Here is a 26,276-nt window from a genome sequence, read left to right on the forward strand (position 1 = left end):
TATAGTAAATGCTCCAAAAGATTTGCATGCTGTCCCCAGGACAATTACGAATGTGCACGTTAAGATGTAATGAGCATGCCTGATGGATATTTGTGGTCCAATGGGACTTGAATGAAAATCATTGGGTGTGAGTGGACGTGACTGTGAATGTGAGAGCGTGCCTGTGAGTGTGAGTGAGTAAGGGAATACAGAAGTGAATGCGAACCTTTGAGGTTGAGTGGATATGAGTGTGAGAGATTGAAGGGAGTGAGTGGATGCATGAACGCAAATATCTGTGAACAGGAGTGAACTTCAATATGAATGCAAGTGCCTGTGAGTGTGATTGCGAGCATAAACATGAGCGAGTGCCGGAGAGTGAGTAGACGTGAGTATGAACGCGACTATGAATTAATGTTAGTGAGTAGTGGTGAGGATGACTAGACGTATGAGCACAAGTGAGTTCCAGCTGGCGAGTGCGAGTGATATGAGTGAATGTGAGAAACAAGTCTGAAAAGACGTGTGCGTGAACATGAGCGAGTACCTATGAGGGTGAGGAGACGTGAATAGTACAAGTTAGTGCTGATAAGTGTGAGTGAAACGTGCGTGTATGAATGTGGGTGAGTACGTGCAGGTGTGAGTATGCGATTAAAGGGACACTGATGGCAAATAACAATTTATGTCAGAGTGAAAGCTCAATGTATGACAATGTCTAAAACAATAATATTATCAACAGCAAGCCCTACTTACCGAGAAATTAAGCTAAATGTGTCACATGATGAGCGCCATGAGCAGGACATTTTGGAAATGATTCCGATGATGTGAGAGCGTCCGACTACAATTAATCACTAGTAATCAAACTAGCTGCAATAAAAAAAGAACCATCCGTGCATCAAGAAACGTAATAAAATGCTGCTCTTTCATTTCTGTTTGATTCATGGAAAAAAGAACCTCTTTGGCGTTGCCATGGGGAACAGCGCGCGTGGTTCAAAGGTTCCGTTTTCGCCGAACTGCGCTTCGCCCGGCGCCCTGCTTCGCTCACGCGGTCGCGTCTCAGTGGTAGTTTCGGTATCGCGTACTGCCGCAAGTCGCTCTGACAGGAACTTAACAAAATGCCGCATGCACGTCGAACTTTAATGACGCATGCAACATGTCGACAAAATGCCGCATGCATTCGGGCATCCGGCCTGTTGCCGGATGCCCGAGTGGTGCACGCTAGAGTTACTGTATATGCTCCCAGTAGCATATACAGTAACTCTAGTGCACGCCGCCAGTGTACGCCGCCGCGCAGTAAAGGTGGGAAACGTTGGGCACGGCAACAGTGACGTGAGAAAAACCGCTTTAAGGCGGGTAATTTGAAGTGCGCTAACGCGATGCGGACCACTAAAACGTGATTTTATATTAAAATAAGCATTTCCTTGGCACAAAAGTAGCACTACGAGGTTTTTGGACCGCTATTTCAACAATCAACGTCAACTTAATATTTGCCTTTAGTGTCCCTTTAAGTAGGTGAGTGGGTGCCTGTCGAGTGCGAGTTGATGCATGAGTGCGAGTGATCATTAGCTACTTATGTTTACTTATGTGAAAAGACGCGAGTGAGTCATCATCATCAGCCTTGTCTTATGTTGACTGAAGGCCTCTCCTAATGATCTTCAACACCCCTCCAACAGTCCTGTGCAAGCTGATTCCATTTTATGCCTCTGATTTTTTTCATTTTGTTGCTGCACCTAACACTCACGTTAGTGATCGAGTGTGAGTCGGTAATCTAAAATGTTGGTGAGTATTCTCTTGTAGTGCCAATCTATGATGCTGTGAAGCGTGCTGCACTCGCTGCTGTACATTTACCCCCCCCCCCCCCCCCTAGTGACAACCTGGCGAAAAGAACCGCTTTCATGTTGGTTGGTTGGTTGGACCTTGGCAACCTGGCGCAACCCACTGCGGGGGATCGGCCATGAAACGGGCGGCACCTTATTTTTGAGATAAAATTGTTTTACATTTCAAATATGTTTATAAAAAGGATATGTAAGGAAAAACTCACACTGTTATCTTGTTAGAATATGATGATGATGATGATTTCCTTTATGCATGGCTCACATGTTAGAATATGCTTGGAGATCCTCTATGCTTGGACATCCTCTGCAGCTTTCGAATGCAATAGTTGTGTACCTGCATGTGTTTCAGTGCACCAAATAAATTCCATGTTTTGAGAGTGTACATTAATTGTTCATTTTTCGTAATACCATGTTTCAATTTGTGCTCAAATAAAATTTCAAATCATTTGCATTTGTCGTATTGAGTGTTCCAATGGAAGTTATGACTCTCGTGAACTCGCCAAAAATTTTCATTTTCAAACTCGTGTATTCTCCAGAAATGGAGGTGTAGATTTTTTGATGAATCGTTACATACAGTGGACATTTCACTTGAACAACTACAGTACCTGCAGACAGATTGCACCCTGAACAAAATGTCATCTAATGGGTCGTTTTGAGAGCGCTCTGACTGTGTTTGAAACTGTTGAATTCAACAGCTTTAAACCTTTTCAACGAGAACAAGCAGGTATGCAAGTCATCTTTCTCCTTCCTGATCATGTTTTGACCCGATAATGTTAGTAGCAATGGTTAGTTGCTATTTTACGCACTTTTTTCAGCGCCTGCGGAGCGCTCGAAAACGACCAGTCGAATGTACCATAAGTCGAAAACCAGGTACACGATAAAGTGAAAAGGGGATGGAGGGGGGAAACTTGGGCACGTGTGTAGCACATAATGAAAATAAGAACAGCGCAACGGATGAGGACTGGCTAGTAAAGCTCACAATGAGTTATTGGGGTACATATGAGCTTGTGACGGCTTTCTTTATTTTTACTGAGAAATTTTATCGGAAATCTTTGAATATATCCGATACGAAACCGAAACCTCATCTACACATGGCCACAGTCCGGCTTGAGCCAGCGGTGCTGTAGGGCATTTATCGGTGGTATAAACTGTTACTGCAAGCTATGAATTGGGTAATTCACATATTAAAAATATTTAACTAAAGATAGCCGCGTCATCTAGTGGAGACTGGGGCACTGTCACGGAGGCCACGTTCGAAGTCGAGGGCGGCGACAGTTCGAGAGATGACGCGCATTTGCTGCTCGCGTGGCGTGCGATCAGCTGAGAAGCCTCCGATTTGGCCCTGTGCCACCCGGCTTTCCGTTAGTGGAGCTATCTGATATAATCTGCTCTCTAAGGAGCGTTTATATATAGCAGTGGGGGGAAATGTCGATCAGCCGCACAGCAGGTGAGACGGCGTGTTCTCTGGAAACTGGGCCGCGCGAAGGTGCTTTTGAAAGCGCCACATTGCACATTGCAGAGTTGCAGAGTTGTCACGTTGTCAGGCTTTGCTAATAAGTGTTTTCGTTCATGACTCTAGCCATGGCACAGCAAAACCCGGCGGCTACCAGTAACATCGACGGCATTCTGAAAACCATCGAGACCAACCATGACGAGGCCTTCCTGTACGTGTCCCAAGGCCTCAGCTACGAAGAAAAGGGCGAAAACGCCCTCGCGATCGAGATGTATTACAAGGGGCTCGAAAAGTTAGCCAATGGCTTGAGCCCGTACTGCGACCATCCCAGTTGCAAGGGTCCTTTGTGGGTCAAGGCACGCAACATGCAGCGGAAGATGCGGCGCATCAAGGATGAGGTCGAGTTTCGGCTTATCGCCATCGAACAAGCCGGCGGAGCTCCTCTGTACGCCGACAGGCCACCGACATACGACGAGGCGACAAGCGCCAATACTGCCCGCCCACCGAGAAGAGAAGCGGAAGAGCTCTTCTGTATCGAGTCTGGTGTTCAGGTAGGATGCAGCGAGCCTTGGGTTTCGAGTGCAAATCCACAAAATGGTGAATGAATTGATGCCTGCGATATGTTCTAGATAAGGAAACTGTACCGTAGGACTCCAGGGATAGTTTCTTCTTCCAAATCAAAGCGTATATGCTCGAACTTTGAGCATACATTTAGCATGACCCCATTGAGTTCAAGCGTTCCGAACCCTCCCTGAAAATTTTCAGTTTGTGTGCGCATGTACACGCACGCACGCACGCACGCACGCACGCACACACACACACGCACGCGCGCGCGCACGCACGCACGCACGCACGCACGCACGCACGCACGCACACACACACACACACACACACACACACACACACACACACACACACACACACACACACACACGTATGAAAGAAGGGGAATCGTTCGAAGGCCTCGTTTCTTAGTTACTTGTTTGCCTTGGTTGTAGTACCTAACACACACACGTAACACACATATAAATGGGTCAGACCCCCAACCTCCCTCTTGAATTAAAATCTTGGCCACACCGCTGCAAGGACTCTGTATGGAACAGCCGGTCGTGTAGTACTTGGTGAAAATTTCAAATGATCAACCGAATTGGAGAAATAAACATGTGCAAAAAAACTTGTGTTGCAGTGGAAACAAGCCTTGAAACATCTTGGTGTTGTGCTAATAACATTCTATAATACATGACAGTTCTTAATCTCTCTGTGCTTTATTTTGTGGTTTGTTTTGTTTTGCTGCTTCTGTAGTGGCTCTAGTATTGTATTTGTTGTTCTACGAGCTCATTCCAATGCACTCCGAGTTTTCCCTTAAGTGTGAAACGGCCTGTACATCAGGCTTGTGCCCCCAAGACTAGTAAGGTATGTGGTTGTATTGTTGATAGGGCATATAAACCCAGGAAGACACAGGAACGTGAAACATCTGCAGACCTTGTGCTTGTTTGATGTTAGTGCGTCTGCTCTCCTGTGTACGTGTGCAACCTCTGCAGTGCAGCCATAAACATTACAATCTCTTCACACCATCTGAGCCCTGTTGGAGCACTTCTGAAAATTGGACAATAACAAGCCCTGCAGGTTTGCCAGGATTGCTTCAATGGTACATGCTACTAATAACTTCATTCAAAGAAAAATTTTGTTGCGTCTGTCCTTTAGGCAACTTTTGTTGTTGTCATGGATGGTTCTCATTTGGCGTCGCATCTCATTGTGATAGTACCCAGAAACGGCAGCCACAGTTACACCGGTACACAGTATCATCACGCGTACTTCGCTTTGTGCTTGACAGTGGCAGCTTTTTTGTCAGATTTTTGTATGTTGATTTGTCTCTTGGTACACGACATGCCTGTAGTGCAATTACATTTATCTTGCCCTTGCAGTTTCTTGATGTGCTGATACCCAAAGATGGCGGCCACGATAATGTCGGCGTTAACTGTTCACTGCCGTGCTACATATCATCACATATTTTAACCTTGTTCCCAACTCGTGTCCACTCCAGATTTTCTATGTCTCTGCTGGAGGAGGGGTTGAGGCACCACCTGAGCCCACCGATCTCCATGTGTACCGCTTGCCAGGCAGACAGGATGCCATGTTTCCTGATGAGAAAGCCCCACTGCCATGGCTACAAGTGGGCACATGGATTTATCCTTTGGTTCCAAAGCAGTCCCCAGCCCTGAAGTCAGGCTTTGGAGCCTATCTCTTTCCCAATATTGATGCACCCCTGAAAGAAACTGGTAAGAAATTTTTAGCCAGCCTTGCATGGTTACATAGTTCCTTTCCTGAATCTGCTGCGACAGAGGGCAGTGAAATGTTTTTTAGCCCTGTCATGATCAGCCTTGACTTTGCAAAAAGCTTGTAAAATGCCAGCAGAAGGAAAACTTATCTCTAAGTTTTGCATTGTTCACAATGAATGTGTCCTTTCTCGATGGCAGAGTTGAGCACCTAGGCCTTATACATTCTGTATGCACTCTGTGGTAAATTCTTCTGTATTTTATCTTATCTATTTACGTTAGTGTCTTTTGTTGCCCCATATTTTTTCCTTACTCCACATGTTACCATCATTGTGTAAAAGTGGATGTTAAAAGCAGTTTTTGTCTGTTCATGCTCATCACACTACTTTGTTGTTGAAAAGGCATCGTCTTCAGGAATCTTTCTTTCCACATAGCATTCTGACAAGCCATTCTCAAGCTAGAGTACCCATGCTTTATCCATGTTATTGTCTTTTTCACAGGTGCAGCTGTGGGAGTCCTGCTTCCTTCTGACCTGCCACACGAGATGATCTCACTTTTCGAGTCTCTCATGGAAGAGCTGACCGCCATGAAGATAGAGATCCTGGATGACACATGCTTCGCCATATGTTCCCCAGGATCTTTCTTGAGCCGGTTTCGCCGGTCTACAGACTCTTTCAGCCAGCAGGTTTCCGACACCATTGTAGCAGGTGTGTGCCTCAGCCCACCTCTACTCGTTTTGGTAGCCTGGTTGTCATATGATAAGAATTTATTGTTAACCTTATGCGACTGATGCAGTTGAACATCAGTACACTAAGTAATCCCATTTAAGCAAAATGCTTGGTTTAATATATATAATATTCTTTTTTTTTTTGTTCCAGTCATAGCTTCACTGAACGCATTGTATCGATAAATTCATGCTGTTGGGCTAGTTGGTGCGTGAATCATGCTTAATTCTAATTCAAGAGCCTGTCCTGCCCTCCTTAGCCACGTCCCATTTTGCGTTGTAATGGAACCGGTGCACTATCATATGTTGTTCAGAAGTTGACCGATGTAGTCTTTGTGACTATAGTCAATACAAGTTGAGAAGTCTGGAGTGGCCCAGCCGAGACTGCTGAAGTGCGGATGCTGATCACCTCTGCGATTAACCCTTTGAGGGTCGATATTTTTGCAAAGTGCGTCCCAAAAATGCATATTTTTTATTGTTGAAATAAATTCTTCAGGCGAATCTACTTAAGAAAAAACTGTCTAAAATCTTTTTGGGTGATTGTAAAGTGACAAAAGAATCATTTGGGTTGTTATATACACATGGTTTATTCGTGAGTAACAGCAAGATAAATTCTAAAAAAAAACCTATACGACTGTTAAAAAATTATGTGTTGAAATAAATGTCTGTGTAGTTCAGATGTACAAAAATAAGTGCACAAAGTGGCATTAAGTGGAAACATGGGGGAGAAAAACCACTTTTGATCCAGTCAGCATCGTCTCGCCGCGCACGCTTTTGAGATGTCGCTCACTCATCAACACCTTAGTCTTAACTCACAGGTAACTCCTCATATGGCGGGCTGACATTTGCTGAATCAGATTCTGACTCCTCTGAATTGCCGCTAGACTCGCTTGCGGCAGGGAAACCGGTGTGCACTTCCATAGTGAAAGCAAACTGCGCGTGTGAGCGCACTGAAGAAAACTTTGTAGTGGTAGGTGCGTCCAGAAAGCAAAAACAAGTCCGAAACCTATAATAATCCTTCGTCTTATCACCAAGGAGACAAAAGCGGTTTTTGCGAGTCCCCGAAACGGGAAACACTATCACAATGTCAGTCAGTGCCTGCATAAATACAGGTGTAATCGCGCCCCGGGGAGCAATAAATGAGAGAGTAACAAAATGGTCACCCTTTGAGAGATTCTAAACCGGAAAGTCATCAGTTTTGCGGATGCAAAAAAAGCAGGAACTGGCCATAGCACGACACCGAAACTAGCCGATGCACCACTGTAGTAAAGCATAAAAAAAAAACGGAGAGGCGCCAGTGCAAGGAAAAAATTCCACTTATTACCGCCGTGTGGCAGCATATGCCAAGCAAGAGAAATGATAGAAAAAGGTGCGCGTTTTAAACATACAGACATGATATACATGTACAGTCGGCCAAATCTTTAACTATCGTGCGCGAGCGCCGACTTTTGTGTGTCAGCGCCGTACGACGGAGCCAGGTTGTAAACAGGGCGAAAGTAAGCGCCCCTCTTACTAGGAAAAAAAAAAAAGCGTTTGCGTCACCAGATAACAAATGAACGATCCACATTTTTCAGCTCATCTCATGCGCGCGGGCGTGTGACATCTGCGGATTTCATTTTCTCGGTCACTTGCTGATCTTTGGAATATAAGATACGAGCAAGACGCGCTGCGCTGCCTGTTTGTCTGAAGTGAGTTAATGCAGCGTGACGTTTTCATGAAGGAACAACCAAGCAGACGATGGGCCCAGCTGAGCGCGCTTCGTGGGCATGCGCTTACTCTCGCCCTGTTTGCAACTTGGCTCCGTCGTACGGCGCTGATGCACAAAAATGTCGGTGCTCGCGCACGATAGTTACAGATTTGGCCGACTGTATGTCTTTGACCGTCTTGTGTTGCAGATGACGTGCATGTACATCTTTGATCCTCAAAGGGTTAAAGCAATAGTCCCACTTATGCACTCAGGAATCTTCTACAGAGGCTGGCAGTCCATGAGCTGGCAGGAGCTACATGAGCTGGCAGTCCAGCTCATGACATTAGTCCGGTGTGTGCACCCACTGGTGCAGGCTTGTGTGCATCTGCCTTTGAGGAGATAATGCCGTGGACTTGTAAAGTTGTATCCGATAATAGTAAAAGACAGTCCAACTTTAATGCACCAATTTCACAAGTCCATCTGCATGCATATGTTGCAAGCAAGGAAGAACAGATATTTACAGTTAAGTAGAGAGTGGAGCACACCATATTGCTGTCCTTTGTGCCCGTTAAAGGGGTACTGAGACAATTTTCGTCTGGTGACTCTTTTTTTTTTCTGCAGTATGTTGTTGGAGGCCTATTAGTCGTAACGTGGCACATCGCCTGCTACAGCGCATGAAAGATCATTAATTACAGTCTGTTTATTACCAATCAGTCGGAGTTTCGGTTTGGGAGAGCCCTAAGAACGACAAGCCGCCGAGTGCAACTAACGCCATCTAGCGTGCGAAACTGTACACGGAACTGTGATGAAATTCTGCGCTGCCTGCATCATCTGCTCGCGTTCTTTAGCTGCCACACGTGCTGTGCAGTGTCGTTGCCATCATCGTCGTCGTCGTCTTTATCATCGTCACATGGGGCAATGACTTTCTTGAGGATTCCGCACTTTCCACACGTTCGCAGCGGCCATGGACTCTCGAGCAGCTGCTGAATAGTAGCCTGCTGGCGCAAGCGTGGCCAAAGGGCAACGTTGACTATGACATCATCTTTCTAGCTGTGCCAGTTCGGAACTCGGTCACAGTGGTGATGTTCCTGAAGTTGGGGGTCACCTTCAGATCACCTCAGGTGATGTCAATGTCTCGAGGTGTGGTGCTGGATCGTGCACACAAACTTCAAAATTCATATAAATTGCCTTCCAAGCTATATTCGCTCTTGAGATTTGTCGGATGACATATACATGTTCATGGGAATCGATCCCAGAGGCTATTCCATCTGCGAAATTTCATGTCCGTACCCTTAAGAGGATTCCTCGTGGCACTCTCTATTCGTAATCACAGATATGAAGGCACCAATGGCTGGTTGGAGTGGAAAGTATCAAGTGGAAGTGAACTTTATGTGTTTCAGTGATGATGAAAAGAAAGCACTTTGTTATTGTGAACATAGCGGTGACCTTCGCCTTGTAAATTCCTGCACCATTGTGAGCAAACGAAATGGCAGTTTATCATTGGCAAGCCATAGTAATGATGCACATGGCATCACTTCATGGAAGCTGCTAGTCCTAGTATAGTAGTACCTTGTGTGTGCTCAGTGTTTAAGCTTTGCTCTTCACGTAGTCTGTACCGCACTGCCCAGTGTTTTTGATGTCACATTTATGAGTGACATTTCTTGCTGGATTCGATACATAAATGTTTACTGATGAGCGAGCTGCATTTTGAAGGACTGCTCCAGAAGCCTGTTGCGAAAATCGAGAAATGTCAACTAAATGAAATTTTCTTTGTTAAATATTTAGAATCTTTGTACTTTACTTTTGCCGAGGTAGTACTAGTGTCATTTGCAACGTTTGCCACTCCTACAGGTTTACAAAGGTTTTGTATTGGCATAAGGCATTTGAAATATATACCATGCAAATGTGAGCCATCTGACCTGTACGTCTGCAACGCAAATGAGAGGCTTCCCATGGAAGGTTCCCATGGACGTGGAGGATTGTAGCAATAAGAAATTGTTGAATAAGGAATATCACTGTAGCTTTTTTGGTGCAAGGGCTTATCTTTGTCAGGACAGCATATTGCTGTCCTGACAAAGACAGTGCTTTTGTCAAAATTTCTGATTGCATTTTTGTGTTAGTGCTTTTTCTACTCTTTTGGCAGTCAACAAGCAGTTGATTACTACTAATAACAAGCCGAAGCATCCATTCTGAGATGTTTCACCACATTATCAAACAGTGCAACTTGTACCTGCTTGCACACTCCCATTGTTGTCTTGTTTTGTCTTTGCAGGCTCAGAGGTCCTGTCCAAGGGCTTGACCAAGGGTGCCATGGTGACTGGTGAAGCTCTTAAAATGGGCGCAGCACGACTCAAGCAGTACCTCAAGCCTGACCCCGAGCCGTTGGCAGTGGACCCCAGAGTGAAGCAGGGGCTTGAGATCCTGCGTACTGTCACAGGCTCTGCGCGCAGTGTCACAGAACGTGTCGGTAAATGGTTACTAAATTTGAAAAGGCACTTTAAGGTCAATTCACATATGTCTTTTCTTCCTTCTATTTAGGTATGTTACCACCCTTTAAAATGTTTTTTACACAAAAAGTGAATTTTTATTTTTACATTCTTAAAACGTTCAGACATTCAGAATCGTGGTGCAGAAAAAATATGTCTCTTTGGTTTTGTTCAAAAGTTATGGTCTTTTTTTGTGAATACTCTCAAACTGAAAATGACGTGTTTGTAAATTTTATTTCTTGTTTTTCTCGAAACCTGATTTTCAGTTGGTTTTTGTTGTGAAAAAGCATATAACTTTTGACTAAATCAATATTTTCCAATGAAACTTTCCATGCTTCTTGCATATGCATTGACCTGTGCAATGAACTAGGATAATTAAAAACGATGAATGAGTTTTGATGTTATAATATTTCAATTGAAATTCCACCTTTTGAAATGACACATTTTTGGTTTTTAGGCTATGATATAACTAATATTGATGATAGCACAAAGATCCTGGTTCATTGCATAGCCTACATACACAGCTCTAATGCTGCCAAGTAATTTTATTTTTGTATGGTTGGTTTAGTAGTTATTACAGTTGGCATGATGGGTGTATTTTGGGTAATTTGGTAATTATATTATAATTAGTTTAAATTTTTTTACTTAATACATTTGAAGCATCCTTTTAAACTGTCCTTCCAATGACAAACACAACACAATCAATTTTGGGTCAAAATCTAAAAAGATTTCTAAAAAGGTGGCAACATACCTTAAGTGGAATCCTTTAGTAGTCGCTCTGTCCTGCTGACTTTATCAAACATGCCGCATTTGAAAGTGTTTAGTATTATTGAGTACTGGGAGTAGATGGCTTCCACTTACATGCTGAAGCCTTTTTTGCCTCAAACATGTTTTACTGATAATTCAGTGATTGAAAAAGGGTAAATTTAATATGATTTCAGTAGTCAGTAATTGCAGTATCTATTGCAGTTCTCTAAAGTTTATCGAAGAGCATTCAAAAAGAGCTGCCCTATGCTCGCTCAATGAATGCCCTCTTATAATAATCACACTCTTGACCTTATATTCTTGCATAGTCTTGTGATCGAATGCCCATGCCGTAGTTTCCCTGTTCACTTGCTCCGACTTAAGACAATGCTTACCATTGAGAGCCTTCTCTTGGTGTAAAATTTAATGCTTCATGCCATGGTGTCATGCGACAGCCAATCAAAATGATGCATGTACAGTTATGCAGCTAAAAGCAAGTAATTTGTTGACATGTAGGTTAGCCCTATTCTTAAAAATTGATAATTTCTCTGCCTACCTCTCTATGATATGGTACATCGTGGTTGCAGTGGTCATTATCATTGGCTATTTTGCCGTGTAGGTGTTGCTGTTGGAAATGCAACTTCTGTAAAGTTTCACGTGGCTCTGCATCAGGCGGCTCGATACACATGGTCGACAGAGTTTCTGTTGTTCTGACAAGCCTGCTATCTTCACAGTGTTCAGAGTGCTCTTAGTTATCTATTTAGACGTATTTGGGGACAAGTTGCGCAAAACGTAGTGAAAGCGATGCTGCTGAAAACGACTGCTCAAGAATATCACTTCAGAATGGTTTCGAAACATTTCTTCGCTTTGCATGATATGCCACCATGGCTAATGATCGATATGAAGTGCATTCCTTGGTGAAATTCGCTGCCTGTTAGTTGTGAGGCACCGTTTAGTTTTGCTGCCTAGTAAAGCATTGCTTACAGCGATTGCCATGGTTTATTACATATGCGGAATTCTTCTTGGTCTTCAAATTTGGCAACTTGACTGTGGCATTGTCTGTTGCTTGCCTTTTTGCCTGTCTCATGTCCTGTTATGGGTGTTAACTAATAATTGATTATTGATTATACGGCCGGTTTTAAGTCAAATCCGCGCTTGTATTCTATGCCAGCAAATTCGGGCTTCATACAGGCAGGTTCCCTGGTCATACAGGGCATTTTTTTTTAGACAGTACAGATTTTATTAAATATACTAGCACAGTCGCGCTCAGGTCATTTTCGCGCACGTACTCTATGACGAGGCGAAAATACTACGCCGCAACTAGAATGACATTGACGAGTAATAATTAACAAAAACTCATTAATTAACTTTTTAATTATTGACTTGAGGGAAGTTGTTTATACTAGAAAGTTGTAGTGCTTGCCAATTTATGGCATACCCATTTTTTAGAAATTGCGAAAGTTGCACATAATCAGAGATATTTATCATAGAATTTTAAGGGTGAAATCGAAACTGATTGAGCCGGATGCTTGGAGAACGCGGCCTCTCTGTTATGTCAGACCGGAACTACATGTGACAGGGAACTGATGAAATTTGAATCGAGACACACCAAAGCAGAATATGTTTAGGAAAATCTGCAAGAATTCTGAAACACACAATCCTTGGGTGCGATGTGAGGTGCTTATCTGTTTCTTTAATCTATAAACAGGAGTGAAAAACTCTTTCGCCTGTCTGCAAGAAGATGCGCCGCAGTGGCTGCCCCTGATTTTTAGGCTTCTCAGAAAAAGAAAAGGTTGATATAGCAGTTTTCTTGTGCATAGCTTGAAAAAAAAAACAAATATTTACCAAATGCTAGATGCAAAGGTAAGGCGATCCACTGGCACAAGTGGAATGACTTGCCGGTTTTCACGGAAAGATACAGCTATGACACGCCTTCATTCAAATTTTTGTCATTTCCTTGTCACGTATTGTTCTGGTCTGACGTAACTGAGAGGCCGTCTTTTCCTATGGTCTTTTCTATGCGCCTGACTCGGATCAGTTTCGATTTCGCCTGTAAAATTCGGTGATGAATATCTCTGATTACAGGCAACTTTTGCGATTTCTAAAAAATGGGTATGCGATATATTGGCACACACTACAACTTTCTAGCATAAACAACTGCCCTCAAGTCAACAATTAAGAAATTAACGAATTGTTGTTAATGAGTATCGTCAATGCATTTTTAGTTGAGGCAAAGTATTTCTGCCTTGACATAGAGTATGTGTGCGAAAACGACTGGAGCGTGACTGTCATAGAATTTTTATGAAATATCTGTATTGTCTAAAAAACATCCATTATATAAGCGCAACTCAATAACACAAAAATAGGATAATGAAACTGTTTGCAATAATAAATGACTAATAGATTAGGAAAGTTTTGGTGTTCTGCAAAATAAAATTGTCGTGGAAAGGGTTAAGTTTATGCAGGCATGCTTTCGTATGCCTATAGTGTTTCAAGCTATATGAACTGCAAGCCAGGCTTTATTTGGCTTCACTGCAGCCAACAAGGTGGGTGAACTGACGGTGAAGGTGGCACAAATGGTGGCCACAAATGTGGCCTGTGAAAACTGCGTCGCTGGTCCACCAGATCTGCCTTCCACGAGCATGGACAAAGTGCAGGGTGCAATCACCATTGCCAAGGGTGGCCTACAAGGCAAGTTGAACAGCATGTGAAGCCAGTCCTTTGCATGCCATTTTAAGGCTTTTTTTCCTTTTCTCTGTAGAAAAGCACAGGCAGTGGTTGCAGTGTTAAACCACAGCTGAATCGATTGCGTACAAATTATTAGACTGACACTCGAATTAGACAGTCTGCCACAGAGGTGCCTTGCCCATACGTCATGATGGTAACTGTAGGATTTTGCAGGCTTGCATGATAGAGACAGCAAAACTAACCCGTGGTCTCATGAGTATTCTAAGCGAAGGGGTTTGCTGGAGCTTCGGGAGTCACTGCATTGGAGGGCTCTGGAATAATTGAGTACTTTGTGTTTTTTAGTGTATGATAATGTTTCTATACACAAGTATTTTAGTATTTCACCCTTATCTAAATGATATGGCAAGGCATTAAACATGCAGCCTTGTTATGGGCAATGGATTCTTTGAGTTTGTCATTCAAGTACCCACCTTGGTGACGACGGTACATGGTGTGCTATTTGGACATGAGTCCGCTGGTTTGATTCTTGACCAAGTTCCAATGGGTGTGGAATGTAGAAACACTGCGGTCTAAAATCTGGTGGGCAATGAAGGACCACAGATAATGAAAATTAATCCAGAGATCCCCTCCTCCCTCCTGGCACATTGTTTGGGTTACTTTAGGCTGTCAAAGTCCACAAATCAATCGGTTGCCATTTACCGTATTTATTCGAATCTAAGCCGATGTTTTTTTCGAAAAAACAATATGCGAAAGGGGGGGGGGTCGGCTTAGATTCGAGTACAATGATTAGGTTTTCTTTTGTTTCTGGCCTTGCGAATTTCGGGGGTCTGCTTAGAATCGGGGCCGGCCTAGATTCGAGTAAATACAGTATATGCGTTTTGTTATTGCAAATGAGTTTGAAACGTAAATGTGCTTCATCTTTCTTTCTTGGTCTTGTGTACAGGTTTGTCCACTGTGTATGTTGGCTTAGAAAATGCAGCAAAGATCTTGGCTACCAGCCTTGCCAATGAGACCGTTGAGGTTGTTGGCCACAAGTAAGGGCAGACTTGTTACATTGTTTTATATTGAATTTACGTTGCATGTTGAAATAGAACACACATGCTCTAGAACACATGTTCACATTAGAACGTCCAAGGTATTTGTTACATTTGCATAAAAGTGTGATGTTTGCTTCATGCGACATGATTATAAAGGCAACAGTTAGTATCGATGACTGAATTTATCATCTAATGAAAGAGCAAATAACCATAATATTCAAGGCTCGGGACTCGGGTACAGGGCTTATAGTTACTGGCGGCATTGTTACTATTTAAAGTTGTTCCGAGCACGGTGATGTACTGTTCTGAAAGTTGTGACAGTCGCAGAAAAGCTGATGCATTTATTTATGCATGTAAATTTAGGTACAGTGGCATTCATTTTTATCATTGAATTTTAAGTGGTAATGCATTATGGCGTTATGGTATAACTGTTGTTCAAGATAAATTTAGACTCATATAGTATGCAACTATAGGGTGAGAACTTGTTCATGATTATGAAACGGAGCAACGAAAAAACACACAACACTGACGACGAGGAAGACGCGAAGACGAGCGCCGGACAAATAATAGGAAAATTTGTTATCATTTGTTTCTTTCGTGTGTTCTTTTATGCAGTTTGTGACCACGTGTGAGCATAAAAGTGTGTGTAAAAGTGAATAAAGATTGGTTGAGAGTCTGGGGCTTGTCTTCGTGTCTTCCTTGTCGTCAGTGTTGCGTGTTTTTTCGTTGCACCGTTTTATAATCGTGAACCCTTACCAACTCGCCCAACTATTAGTGCTACTGAGAACTTGTTGTTTTGCACCTACATGACACCATAACACAATGATAAAGCACTCGCCGATGAACACGTCCCTGTTTACTAAAAGGTGAGCACGGGCATAGGTGTAATGGGATGTCGGAGATGAGTTTCGGGTTTCATGCATGCACATTGCTTTTAATTTGCGCCTCATGCCAGTGCTGTCTTGTCAATTGCACCTTATACGAACTAAATGTTGTGTACTGGTTTCTTCTCAGGTATGGAACGGATGCAGCACAAGTGGTGGACAATGCCATGAACTCGGTCACCAACGTCACGATGGCCACATATGCTTTCCGTGGTATAGGGTTGAAACCGATTGCAAAACGCACTGCAAAAGAGACGGGAAAGGCAATTCTTCAGGAATATGTGAGCAGCCTCGAAGCGCAAGGAAACTTTCGGGAGAGTGCAGCCTTACGCAAAAACCTAGAAATGCAAAAGTCTTAGAAAATGTTGTTCCTATAGACCTCTTTTGTGTCACATCTCCAAGAAAAAAAAAGATCGGCTATAAGGGGAAGCTACAGCAATGTTTTTTTTAGTTGGCCTAAAGGGTAACTGCCTTAATTTTCTCGTGCACGGAGTGCCGGTGCAGTGCATATGAGTGACATAGCGCTATTTCTCTTTTTGGCTGGCAAAACTTTAACGCCTTACACAATCTGTGATGTGCCTTTTAGTCATACCTTTGTTGCTTCACTTCTGCCCTTCAGCTCAAAAAAAAGGCAGCTTTCCAAGCACAAGATGTTTCGGAGGATTCCCTATCGGACCTTTGAAAGCTCAACCACTCACACCTGGGTAAACTGGTGCTTTTATAAAAAGTGATGTGCTTCAAATATGGAGTTATATGTGTATATTGTATATGACAAATACAAATGTATGTTTCAATCGAAGTGACAGTGCGGGCTGTTTTAGAGATGTATTTATCTTTTTTGAAAAAATAAACACTTTTCCAAAGTGTCCACTTGTCCATCTTTTGTCATTTTTACTGTGTGGTCATCTGTGATGGCAGTTGTAGTGTCGCTAGACGGAAAGTCTGTAATAGCTGCACGTCTGCGCCTCTGATATAAGAAAACGCTGCGCGGAAACATTGAATTACGTCCTTGCACCCTCGCGCAAGCCTTGCATCACTTTTGCGCATGTTCAGCGTGCCTGTCGACATCGACATTAATCAAGCATGGCGACCTCCATATGCAGTTTTCTACCGACCAAGACTTTGTAATGAAACATTAGTGTTTTCTGCTTCAAAATCCCCTTGTTTTCGTGCTATCGGCGTAGATATATCGACACCAGGTACTACGGAGATTTTGAAATGGTAATGCTCTCGTATTTGTTACTGATGCAGTGAACATTTTTTTTTTTTCGTGAATGACCGTCGGCCTTCGTTGACGACATGCCCCGCCGTGGCTTTCACCTTTCTGTCGAAGGTCGTCCTGCACATTTTCTCGAAGTTGTGCTTGAACGTCTTCTCTTGCTGCAGGCGAAATATTTGGCGCAAGTCATTGTTGTCGGAGCCCAGGTCGTTGCAAGAGCGTTTGCTCGTGCCTTGCAGCAGGAGTACGCCGGTAAGTTGGGTCATCAACTGCGCGTGTTTCGGCTACCTTGGTGCACCTCAACTCGTTGATATGTACTACTAATGACATAACCGTTTTCAGCGAGCCAAGCTGCAGCGAAACAAGCTAGCGCTGGGAGAGGCGACACTACGCAGAGGGCGGCCGCTAGTGTCAAGCTGGGCATGAGTGTGCAGGTACGTATTTACTGATGACGTACTGCTAGATGCAACGAAACTGTCGTATTTCGGCCTTATAAAAGGCACAAAGCCTTTTGGGAGCACCTAAGGCATACGCCACTTGCAGGCAGTTAAATGGCTGTTTCAGTACCGGCGCTTTTCGCTGTGGTCTCCACAGTGGCGTTGGATGCTAGCAAATTTAAGAGCAACACCTTTAAGAGACGTACATAAGCAGTAGATGCTCTGTCTCTACCCAGGAAGGAGGACAACACTATGCACTTAGCAGCGAAAGAGCTGATCAAACTTGGCTTATGGTTAATATAAGCCACTGCTGCAATTCTAGCGCAAGATGGGCTTGCATACTTTATTAGGTGCTCCGAAACAAGTGGGTTAACCAAGGACGAGGCACACCAGGCACCTAGCTCAACTTTCTGTTCTGCGTACATTAAGAAATGATCCCTGACAAGATCCCATGCAAGAAATTACCCTGACAACACTCGCCTGCAACGTCCGCCACACTTTGGTCAAGAGTTGCAAAGTGTGAAGAAAATTAGTTGTACTGTTGAAGCTGCGCAGCAGCTGCAGCCTCTGCTCTTACCATTGATAATCGCAGCTATATGCACATTTCAGTGTCATTGTCAGTGCTGTCTGGCCCACAATCCTATCCACTTCTTGCTGATGAGTGCCTTAAGAATAACAGTGATCTATTTCTAGCTAACATTGCACACTTCCTTATGAAAGTGGTACCTTAGACTTTGTTGAAGCTGCACTACAGTTAAAGTAGTTCTTTTGTTAGTAAAAATATTCTTGTTGCTCAGCACAGCTCTGGGTGGAACATATTCTCTGTTTTACAGGAGGCAATGCAGATTTTGAACATTGACAAAATTGATCCCGAGCTGGTGGAAAAGAACTACAAGCACTTATTTGAAGTGAATGACAAGTCGAAAGGTGGCTCATTTTACATTCAATCAAAAGTAAGTTTTTTTTTTCCTCTGCCTTTGTTCCGATGTGTGAATATTAATGAGGAACTAACAGACAGATGTGTGAATAAGCAACACGTGTTTGTGTGAACGACTTGTTTCCTTCTCAAATAAACTATTTGTGGTAAGCATTCACATGTACATAGTTGGATCATAAAGCTGCTTTCTTGTTTTTTTTCTTTTTTTTCCAAATGTTGTAATGGAATACCATTGGTGAGGCACATACGCATTGTCATTCCAGGATTTGCATTTTTTTCTCTTCAGTAGTAGTAAAAAGGTAATTTCCAAGTGATGTAGATTTTAGCAATTGAGTAAAATCACTACCTAAGAAAATGTCACAGGTCGTGTTTATTTCAGCTTGAGGCAAAACTTGTCATCTCTATGTAAAAAAGTTACCGTTTCCTAAGTTCAGCAACCACAGGTTGTTTTTCTTTTTGACTAACCCAGTTCAGGTCCGCCATGGTGGACCAGTGGCAAAGGTGTTCAGCTGCTGACCCGAAGGTCTGGCATGATATTGAGTGGACGAGGCAGCTTCTTCAGCATATGTTCACTGCTGTAGAAGCAGCTCTGTCATTTACCATAATTGATAAGCATCAATAAAGTTTGAGATTGAGCGATGCATCTGGCCTATATGGTAAGCTGTAATAAAGGACTGTACATTAATATTATCAATCTGGGCTTCTGTAGTGTGCATACAGGGACCTTAAAGGCCAACTCCAGCGATTTTTCGAAGTCAATTAATCTCAATGAAATTCGCTTGGTATGTTCCTTTGAACGTTTTCGTCATTTATGCCAAATTACAGGTGGTCAAGATACACAGATTCTTTACAAATGAACTTTATTTATATTCCCGACCCTCCCTACTGGCTTCCCAGAACTGTTGGCAACATTGTGTGTGATGTAATTCAGGGCAAAGCGATGGTCTGTTGTCCACAAGGCAACGATCGTGTGTGTTTGGCCAGTGCTTTATCAGTTGGGCGTGCAAATTTTAGTTCCTCGTGGGCGTGCGTGTGATCTGTGTGGCAAGTTGCATTGTGGGCTGCACACGATTCCCCATCTAATTACCTTAACTGTCAGGAAACACTCAGCAGCTAATAATTACCATTCATCGTGATATTAGAGTTTTAGCTAGCAGTGCCAGTTTACCGCACGGAAATTACGGTAATACTGTACCGGCTGAAGAGCGCACATGCGCGAACATTACTGTACGGAAACACTTTCCGTAATGCATACAGTGTCGACTGTGACCAGGACTGCGCATTGTGCGAAAGGTTGCTCGTACTTGGCTTACTATATTTAATTTTACCAACCCTGCCGGCGCGATGTCAAACACCGCTATCCAAAATCTTATGCACTCTTCCCATAGCAATATCAAAAAGTTTTAGTTTGTCCGCAACCTTAGCGTTAGCATTTTACCCAATCGCGGCAACCACAAACTTGAGCCACCTGGACAGGTGGTGCCATTTGGCAGTGGAATGTGCAACCAGGCAAGCACATAGCTAAGCAGTTGTGTTGTGCTTCATCAAAGAAGAATGGCAATTCTAATTGGCCTCCAAATGTGTCCGAATTGCAGCTGTCATTGTCCGACAAGTTCCAAGGAGCTTGTGCATGTGGCATGGTCAGTCACAGACATGGTACGGCTGTTGCAGCATGGTCTACTTTCTGCTGCTCTCTGCCGCTTTCGCAGCTGGTAGTACTGGCATGCCTTGCACAATTTCCGGTTATTACCAGCATTTACGTCAAGGGAGGACAGCCTGATCGGTTGGGTTTCAGTTTGGGTGTGGCGCTTTTTGCTTATTTCAAATTATTGTCAAATTAGCCGCATATTTCTACTATCGGGCCTGTAACGGGAGCATCTCGGAAACATAGAAGCACCATTACTTTGACATGGTCAAAAAATTACTGGAGTTGGCCTTTAAGACGGCCTTCACACACCGGCATACTTGAATGCACACAAGCCAGCAATGCTTAGTCCTGACCCCTTGCTCGAGAGCCAGGCCAATCCCCTTCGGGCTGACAAAATTTCTTATTGTGCAGTGCACTTCAGTACACTTTAGCTGTCTTGATGTGCTGTGCTCTGCAAGACATTCATTTGAATGAAGTGTATCTGTATTGTACACTCCCTATTTGCTTACATTTGTAATTTTATGCAGGCAATTGAAGTCAATGAAACAGGTTTCTCAATTTCATTGTCTTCTAGGTGTACAGAGCAAAAGAACGCCTTGATGAAGAGATGAAGCATCAGCAGGAACAAGAAAGGAAAAAGAAGCAGCGACAACAAGCTGAAAACACATGAGAATGACACTCATCATAGTAGCATTGTACAGAACACAATATTCACGCATATATTTGCCTGGCAGGAAAGTAAATGACGTAGTAGTAATACTGGTAGTTCTGGCATGTGTTGTTCTTGACATGATGTATAATCAGATGACAGCGTCTCAGTTGATATATAGGACACTTATACTACCATGGTTTGCTGCTTTAATGTTCAGTATTTTGTAAATGACACTCAAGTCATACACCAGTGCCATCTCATTGCTACACTTCTAGGAGGCATTTGTGATTACTGTGCTAAGGTGCCCTTTTGTCACTTCACATTGGAAGTGACTTGCTAACCAAGTTGGTTGAGGAGCCTGTGAAATCATTTGTGGAATAATGCATTATCATGAAGTTGCTCATGAGCAGAGGCCAAAATGTGTGATTAGATCCTGGTGGAAATGAAAAGACCATGAATTATAGTGACCAGTTGAAGCATCCTATTTGTGATCTGAGTAGGATTTATATTTTTAAATCGCATGTAAAAGTAACAGTAACAAAAAACCAGTACGTTACGCAGCATAGCTTGAGAGCCTTGGAAGCTGAATTATGAGTAATTTATTTTGCTGTATGTAGTCTGATGTTTTCATGCGCACCAAAATTACTGCTGGAAATTGGAGTATGTATATTATCCACCTCCGCTCTATTCTGTGCTTCTTACGATGTAAAAAAAGTTGCACTCTTGAGAAGTAGCGTTGCCTTCGCAGCAACTAGTGGAACATGTCAAGCCTCGGTGCATGCGCGCGCAGTGCATGCATTTGCAGCAAACCACCGCGCTTAAACATGAACTCTTGCGCTCACCTCCCACTGTTTGCAGCATGTGTTGTGTGTATATGACTTCCTAGTCAACACAGAAAAATTTTGATATAAATGCTTCACGGCACTTTCCGCTTTACCATTAGACACTTTGACCGGTAAACTTTCCGTTGTGCCAAAGAAAACAGGTACGTAGCATAAAAATTGGTTGTTGGTTCCTTTAAAACCAGCTTGTATTCATGCTAGACTTCAAGTTCAGCATGGTGAAAGATGCCAAGCTGTAGGACAAATGGCACAAGTGGCTTCAAGGTAGCTGGACGGTAAAAGATAAAGCCTTACAGAGTGATTCCATGCCCACCACTGTGGTTCCAGAGAATATCCAGGACATGGGGCCTCTAATGCTTGAAAGTTTCAAGGTTACATTCGTCGACAAGTCTCTACTTGGGTACACTCCACGTTATCACTTGCACTGTCAAGATGGCTAGCCACTTTGTTCATGACAGGAGAACTGCTAAGGTCAAAGGACATTGTGGCAGTTAAGGAAAGAATTTTTTTTTGGGTGTGGATCATCCACTATGACATACGAGTGCATTATTTTATTTCAAGGTCATTTAGGTCTCACAGACAGTGAAAGCATAGGGACTCGATACAACCAGAGGTGTTTCAAGCGAGCTGGCGTGGACACTCATGGCACTATTTGTGCCAGTTTCGTTCCTGTTGGTGAGACCATCAAATGTGAGCCTGGGTTGATGGCCATCGTGTAAATTGCATACAGTACAATGATTACCTGCACACAGTACACTGCACGTATGCACTTCATGGGATCTCAGTTGGGAAGTACTACCACATCAGCCATACAGCTCAGGGGCGTTGCAGAAATTTTTTTCGGGGGGGGGGGGGGGTTCAACCATACTTTATGTATGTTCGTGCGTGCGTTCGTATGTGTGCGTGTATATATACGAAAGCAAAACTGAAAAATTTCGGGGGGGGGTTTGAACCCCCCCAACCCCCCCCTTGGCTACGCCCCTGATACAGCTCTAACCTTGCTCCAAGTCGCTATTTGTTTCGAACCTTGAAAGAAGTTATTGTGCGGCCAACACTTCAGCAGAGACGGTTAGGTCATGGAGTCTGTATGTTCATAACTGCCCCTCAAGAAAAAAAGTCTGTGCTATGAAGTGTTTTGGATAAGTGTGTCGGTTTTGATAGTGATAGCTTTGAGAATCCCTGCATGGAAGCATCTTTTGTAATTGGGAACACATGGGCGTAGCCAGAATTTTTTATTTGGAGGGGGGGGGGGGGCGGGGGCGGTATGTGTTTGTGTATTTATGCACATATAAAATTTATTTCATTTTTGGGGAGGGGGGTGCGGTTGAACTTTCTAAACCACATCTCTGCTACGCCAGTGATTGAAGAGATGTCGGCAAGTTTTCGCTTTGCATGCAAGTCATAGCAGGCCGTCGCAGAACAGCGCAACGTAATGAGCTTGCTACAAAAGAAGAGCACAGAACGTGCGAGTACACCGCTAAATGAGTGAGTTAAGTGCACAAATTTTAATCCAAACAGCCAGATGCGAGCTCGTAGGGCGTTTCTGTTGCGCTACAGTATGAACCTCAAGGCTGAGGCAGCTGACGTTTACCGTTGCGTTTACCTTCGGTATACTGGTTTCGGTTTTGACGACTGCAGTTTTTCTTTTGTCAAGAGGGCGCCACCAGTACTATCGGAACTGTTGTCAATGGCCGCCTACCAACGCTTGAATGAGCCAGTGCGCGGATGAAAGCGTCGTATTGTAAATAGAACCGTGTATGCATTGAAGGGCGCCTGTGATACTCATTCATCGGCAATTTCCAAAGAGTGCGTCGCTGGCGCAATGGAAGACGACGGAGCGTCACCGAGCACTTCGAAGACCGCTTTGGCTCCGGACGGTACATCTACGACAGCCAAGACGGCGGACGATGCCAAAGACGACAGCGCTAACTGCAATGCCGAGTACCTCAAGAGTACGCTGCTTACAGAAGTGCTTAACAAGAAGAAGATGGCTTTGATGCACTCACCTGAAGTAGTCAGGTTTCTTCAAGATAAGCAGAGACAGAAACTGAAACCCAGCTCGTCGGGGAATTCGTGACGCGCTCACCTCGTAACTGCTTGTTGCAAGAGTAACAGATCTCAGCGTGATTGAGTTTTAGTACATTTATTACATCGCCCGAACTTGACGGCACAATTGTGATGCGCGGAAGTACATACAGACGAAAGCAAGAAAACAACGCCGGACTGATGTAATGACAATAGCAATAGCAAAAACTAAGGTTTTACATTTTGTAAAGAGTTTTTTACCCTTTCAATCTCGTTGTGCAAATCGTCTCTCACCGTCTTGAGGTGCTCTGTTTTCTTCTGCAGGACTTCCGCAAGGCCAGCGATCTTGTCGCTCATTTCCATAAAATGTTTTACTTTCAGAAAAGCAGCGTCGGCCGTCATAGGCCCGTCGCTTTCGTCCGTGGAGGCAACAGCACCGTCGGTGGCCGCATCCAGGTTGCTGCCGTCCGGTAGAAGCGTAAACACGACGTCTTCGGAAGCATTGCTCAAGTCCTCCTGTATCGCTTCGAATGTAGGCGGAGTCGGTCTCGTCGGAAGCGGTGGCTTTCGGCGAAACATTGAGTCCACGCGGTATCACGGGCGCAACGTGTAGTTATCCTGCAGAGGGTGCACTTTGCCACTACACGGATTAGAGTTAGGCTATGCCGGTAGCTGCAACGTTGCGAAGCAACGGTGCAAAACGCACAAGGGTTGCTAGCGCAGGAACGGGTTGCACAAATGTAGGGACCACACCGTTGCTGATTGTGCAAGGATTAGCTAGTTTAGCCCACCGTGGTTGCAACCATTTTCTACTGCTACTACTGCACACTGTACTACTGCTCAATATTGCTAATCCTATGTTGCCTGCGTGCCTGCGTATCCACAAACGCCGCCAGGGGGCCAGGCCCTTTCGGCGCTTTTCGCTGCGCCATCGCAAGGCGGCGCTGCAGTAGTTGGCGCAAACTTCGAACTGTCGCTTTCGTCGCCGAACGCTTCTAACGACGTATTGATGGATTTGCAAATAATGTGAGTGAGGCAGCGTGAAGCTTACTAAACGTCAAAGTCTAGCCGAATAAGGCGCCCATGTGACTTCTGCGCCCTGCGTAATTAGCAATGGTGAGCTAACTGTGCTGATTTAAATGCAAATTGCTTCCGTTCCGCCACGCCCTCCGATTCCACGTTAGAAAACGCCTGAAAATCGAAACCTTACGGGATACCCAGCTTAGCACCTCAACAACAAAAATCTTAACGTCTAGCGAGAAATAACCTGCAAACTGCACGTAACAGCTTGCACACATGTCTGGGTTCACCGGTTATGAAACATAGGCGTAGCTAGAGGGGCTTTGGAAAGTTGACCCCCCCCCCCTCGAAATGTTCAGTCTGTGTATACGCATTCAAACGAATAGATATCAAGATATAGCGTCTAACCAACTACTGAATGAAAAATGGTTACTCAAAAAACGCGAGGACCGTGACCGTTGCACTCGAAGTGTTCACACCAACTCGCCCACATCAAGCTCCTTCTGTTAACCAACTGGCCACCAACGCGTGTTAGCCACATGACTATGGCCATGTTATAAAATTAGTTTTAACTGTCTGTTGTGAACTTGGAAACTAAAGCGTTTCTTTGTGTGTGTGCTTAGTGCATAAGCAGAGCGAATGGAGAAAGCCAATAGCGTGTGCGTACGTGTACTTTCGTCACATCGAGCGTGGCCGGTTCTCTCATGGGTGTGGGCTATGATTTGAGGCTATAGCAGTCGGCGAAAGCATATCTATCGCGAGATGTTATTAAAAAAACAAAAAAAAAAAAGAAAGGTACGCCAGCTCTTCGTGTCCTAGTCTATTAAAGACGCGGTCACTGCTATATACTGCAATTAGAAGAAACGTGGTCCCCCTGGTCTCCCGATACACCCCTCCCCTCCCTCCACCGTGCGCACGCCTATGTTTAAGAGGGTGGGATGGATCTTGCTTGGTGGCCAACAGTACACGCAAGTACTCTAAAAGGGACACTAAAGAGCAAAACAATTTTTCTCGCATTAGTAAAGTAGTCTTCCACGATACCAAAAACACCACGCTTGCCGCGAGAAGACGCTTAATAAGCGAGAAAAGGCGCAAAAAGGAAATACAGGTGGCGACGCCACCTTGGAATTCCCGCACCATTTGCCGTGACGTCACATATTTTTGACGGCACCTGCTTGGGCCTTAAATCGAAGCCTTAAATCGGTTAAATCGAAGCCCATTGTCCTCTGAGGGGCCCAGAGACATGGCATAACGAGTTTGTGGAAATTTCGTCGAGCCAGTAGCGCCAAAATACGTTAAACTTTGAACTTTGTTTTCTCCTCTAATAATAAACCTATGGTGGTGAAATAAACTACACAAGAGTTCTCTGAGCACGCTTTGTCATCTAAACCAATTCATTGTTTCTCTTTAGTGTCCCTTTAAAGGGGCCGTGCAACACTTTGCCAAGTAAGCATAAATGGATTTATTAAAGGTGTTTATTGCCTCAAGAATCGACCGCCGCAAAAATTTTTGGCGTCTGTCAAGTACGAGCGGAGCCAGGGGCGTAACCAAGGGGGAGGGGGAGGTTGGGGGCTTAACCCCCCCCGAAAATTTTTAATTCTGCTTGCGTATATATACACGCACACATACAAATGCACGCACGAACATGCGTACATTATGGTTGAACCCCCCCACCAAAAAAAAAATTCTGGCAATGCCCCTGCGCGGAG

General features: G+C 44.0%; 3 protein-coding genes across 5 annotated transcripts; 2 read left to right on the forward strand and 1 right to left on the reverse strand.

Annotated features, from left to right (window-relative positions):
• Window positions 1-3,050: 3,050 nt before the first annotated feature.
• LOC119383052 (spartin) lies at window positions 3,051-16,653 on the forward strand. Of its 3 annotated transcripts, XM_037651037.2 has the most exons (9): window positions 3,071-3,294; window positions 3,388-3,812; window positions 5,306-5,540; window positions 6,038-6,244; window positions 10,221-10,415; window positions 13,717-13,869; window positions 14,810-14,900; window positions 15,918-16,068; window positions 16,407-16,653. In XM_037651037.2, the coding sequence occupies exons 1-9, from the start codon at window positions 3,234-3,236 to the stop codon at window positions 16,467-16,469; spliced, it is 1,581 nt and encodes a 526-aa protein (XP_037506965.1). In that variant the 5' UTR covers window positions 3,071-3,233; the 3' UTR covers window positions 16,470-16,653. The 3 variants fall into 3 exon arrangements, with proteins under 3 accessions (XP_037506964.2, XP_037506965.1, XP_049268355.1); XM_037651036.2 differs by having other exon boundaries at window positions 3,051-3,255; window positions 15,918-16,653; XM_049412398.1 differs by having other exon boundaries at window positions 15,918-16,653.
• A 201-nt stretch (window positions 16,654-16,854) lies between these two features.
• On the forward strand, window positions 16,855-20,784 carry LOC125757155 (mitochondrial import inner membrane translocase subunit TIM16-like). Its single transcript, XM_049412399.1, has 5 exons — window positions 16,855-17,008; window positions 17,174-17,258; window positions 17,349-17,440; window positions 18,277-18,396; window positions 20,603-20,784. Exons 1-5 carry the CDS (start codon window positions 17,006-17,008, stop codon window positions 20,696-20,698), a joined length of 396 nt encoding a protein of 131 aa, XP_049268356.1. The 5' UTR covers window positions 16,855-17,005; the 3' UTR covers window positions 20,699-20,784.
• A 2,940-nt stretch (window positions 20,785-23,724) lies between these two features.
• Window positions 23,725-24,141, reverse strand: LOC119383054 (UPF0449 protein C19orf25 homolog; the record flags this gene model as incomplete). The annotated part of the gene is made up of 1 exon (XM_037651038.2): window positions 23,725-24,141. A coding segment is annotated over one exon (366 nt), but the record flags the coding sequence as incomplete, so codon positions are not given.
• Between the last annotated feature and the right edge of the window lie 2,135 nt (window positions 24,142-26,276).

This window comes from Rhipicephalus sanguineus, chromosome 2, assembly GCF_013339695.2.
Source record: "Rhipicephalus sanguineus isolate Rsan-2018 chromosome 2, BIME_Rsan_1.4, whole genome shotgun sequence".
Taxonomy (NCBI): Eukaryota; Metazoa; Arthropoda; class Arachnida; order Ixodida; family Ixodidae; genus Rhipicephalus; species Rhipicephalus sanguineus.

What these genes read in the sequence shown, in the direction of transcription:
- LOC125757155 (XM_049412399.1), top strand. An exon ending in CTTGCAGCAGGAGTACGCCG is followed by an intron (nt 17,259 to 17,348) that starts GTAAGTTGGGTC and finishes AACCGTTTTCAG; the next exon opens with CGAGCCAAGCTGCAGCGAAA. An exon ending in CATTTTACATTCAATCAAAA is followed by an intron (nt 18,397 to 20,602) that starts GTAAGTTTTTTT and finishes ATTGTCTTCTAG; the next exon opens with GTGTACAGAGCAAAAGAACG.
- LOC119383052 (XM_049412398.1), top strand. Translation starts at nt 3,234, where the DNA reads ATGTCGATCAGCCGCACAGCAGGTGAGACGGCGTGTTCTCTGGAAACT. An exon ending in TGCACCCCTGAAAGAAACTG is followed by an intron (nt 5,541 to 6,037) that starts GTAAGAAATTTT and finishes TCTTTTTCACAG; the next exon opens with GTGCAGCTGTGGGAGTCCTG. An exon ending in TGCCAAGGGTGGCCTACAAG is followed by an intron (nt 13,870 to 14,809) that starts GCAAGTTGAACA and finishes TCTTGTGTACAG; the next exon opens with GTTTGTCCACTGTGTATGTT.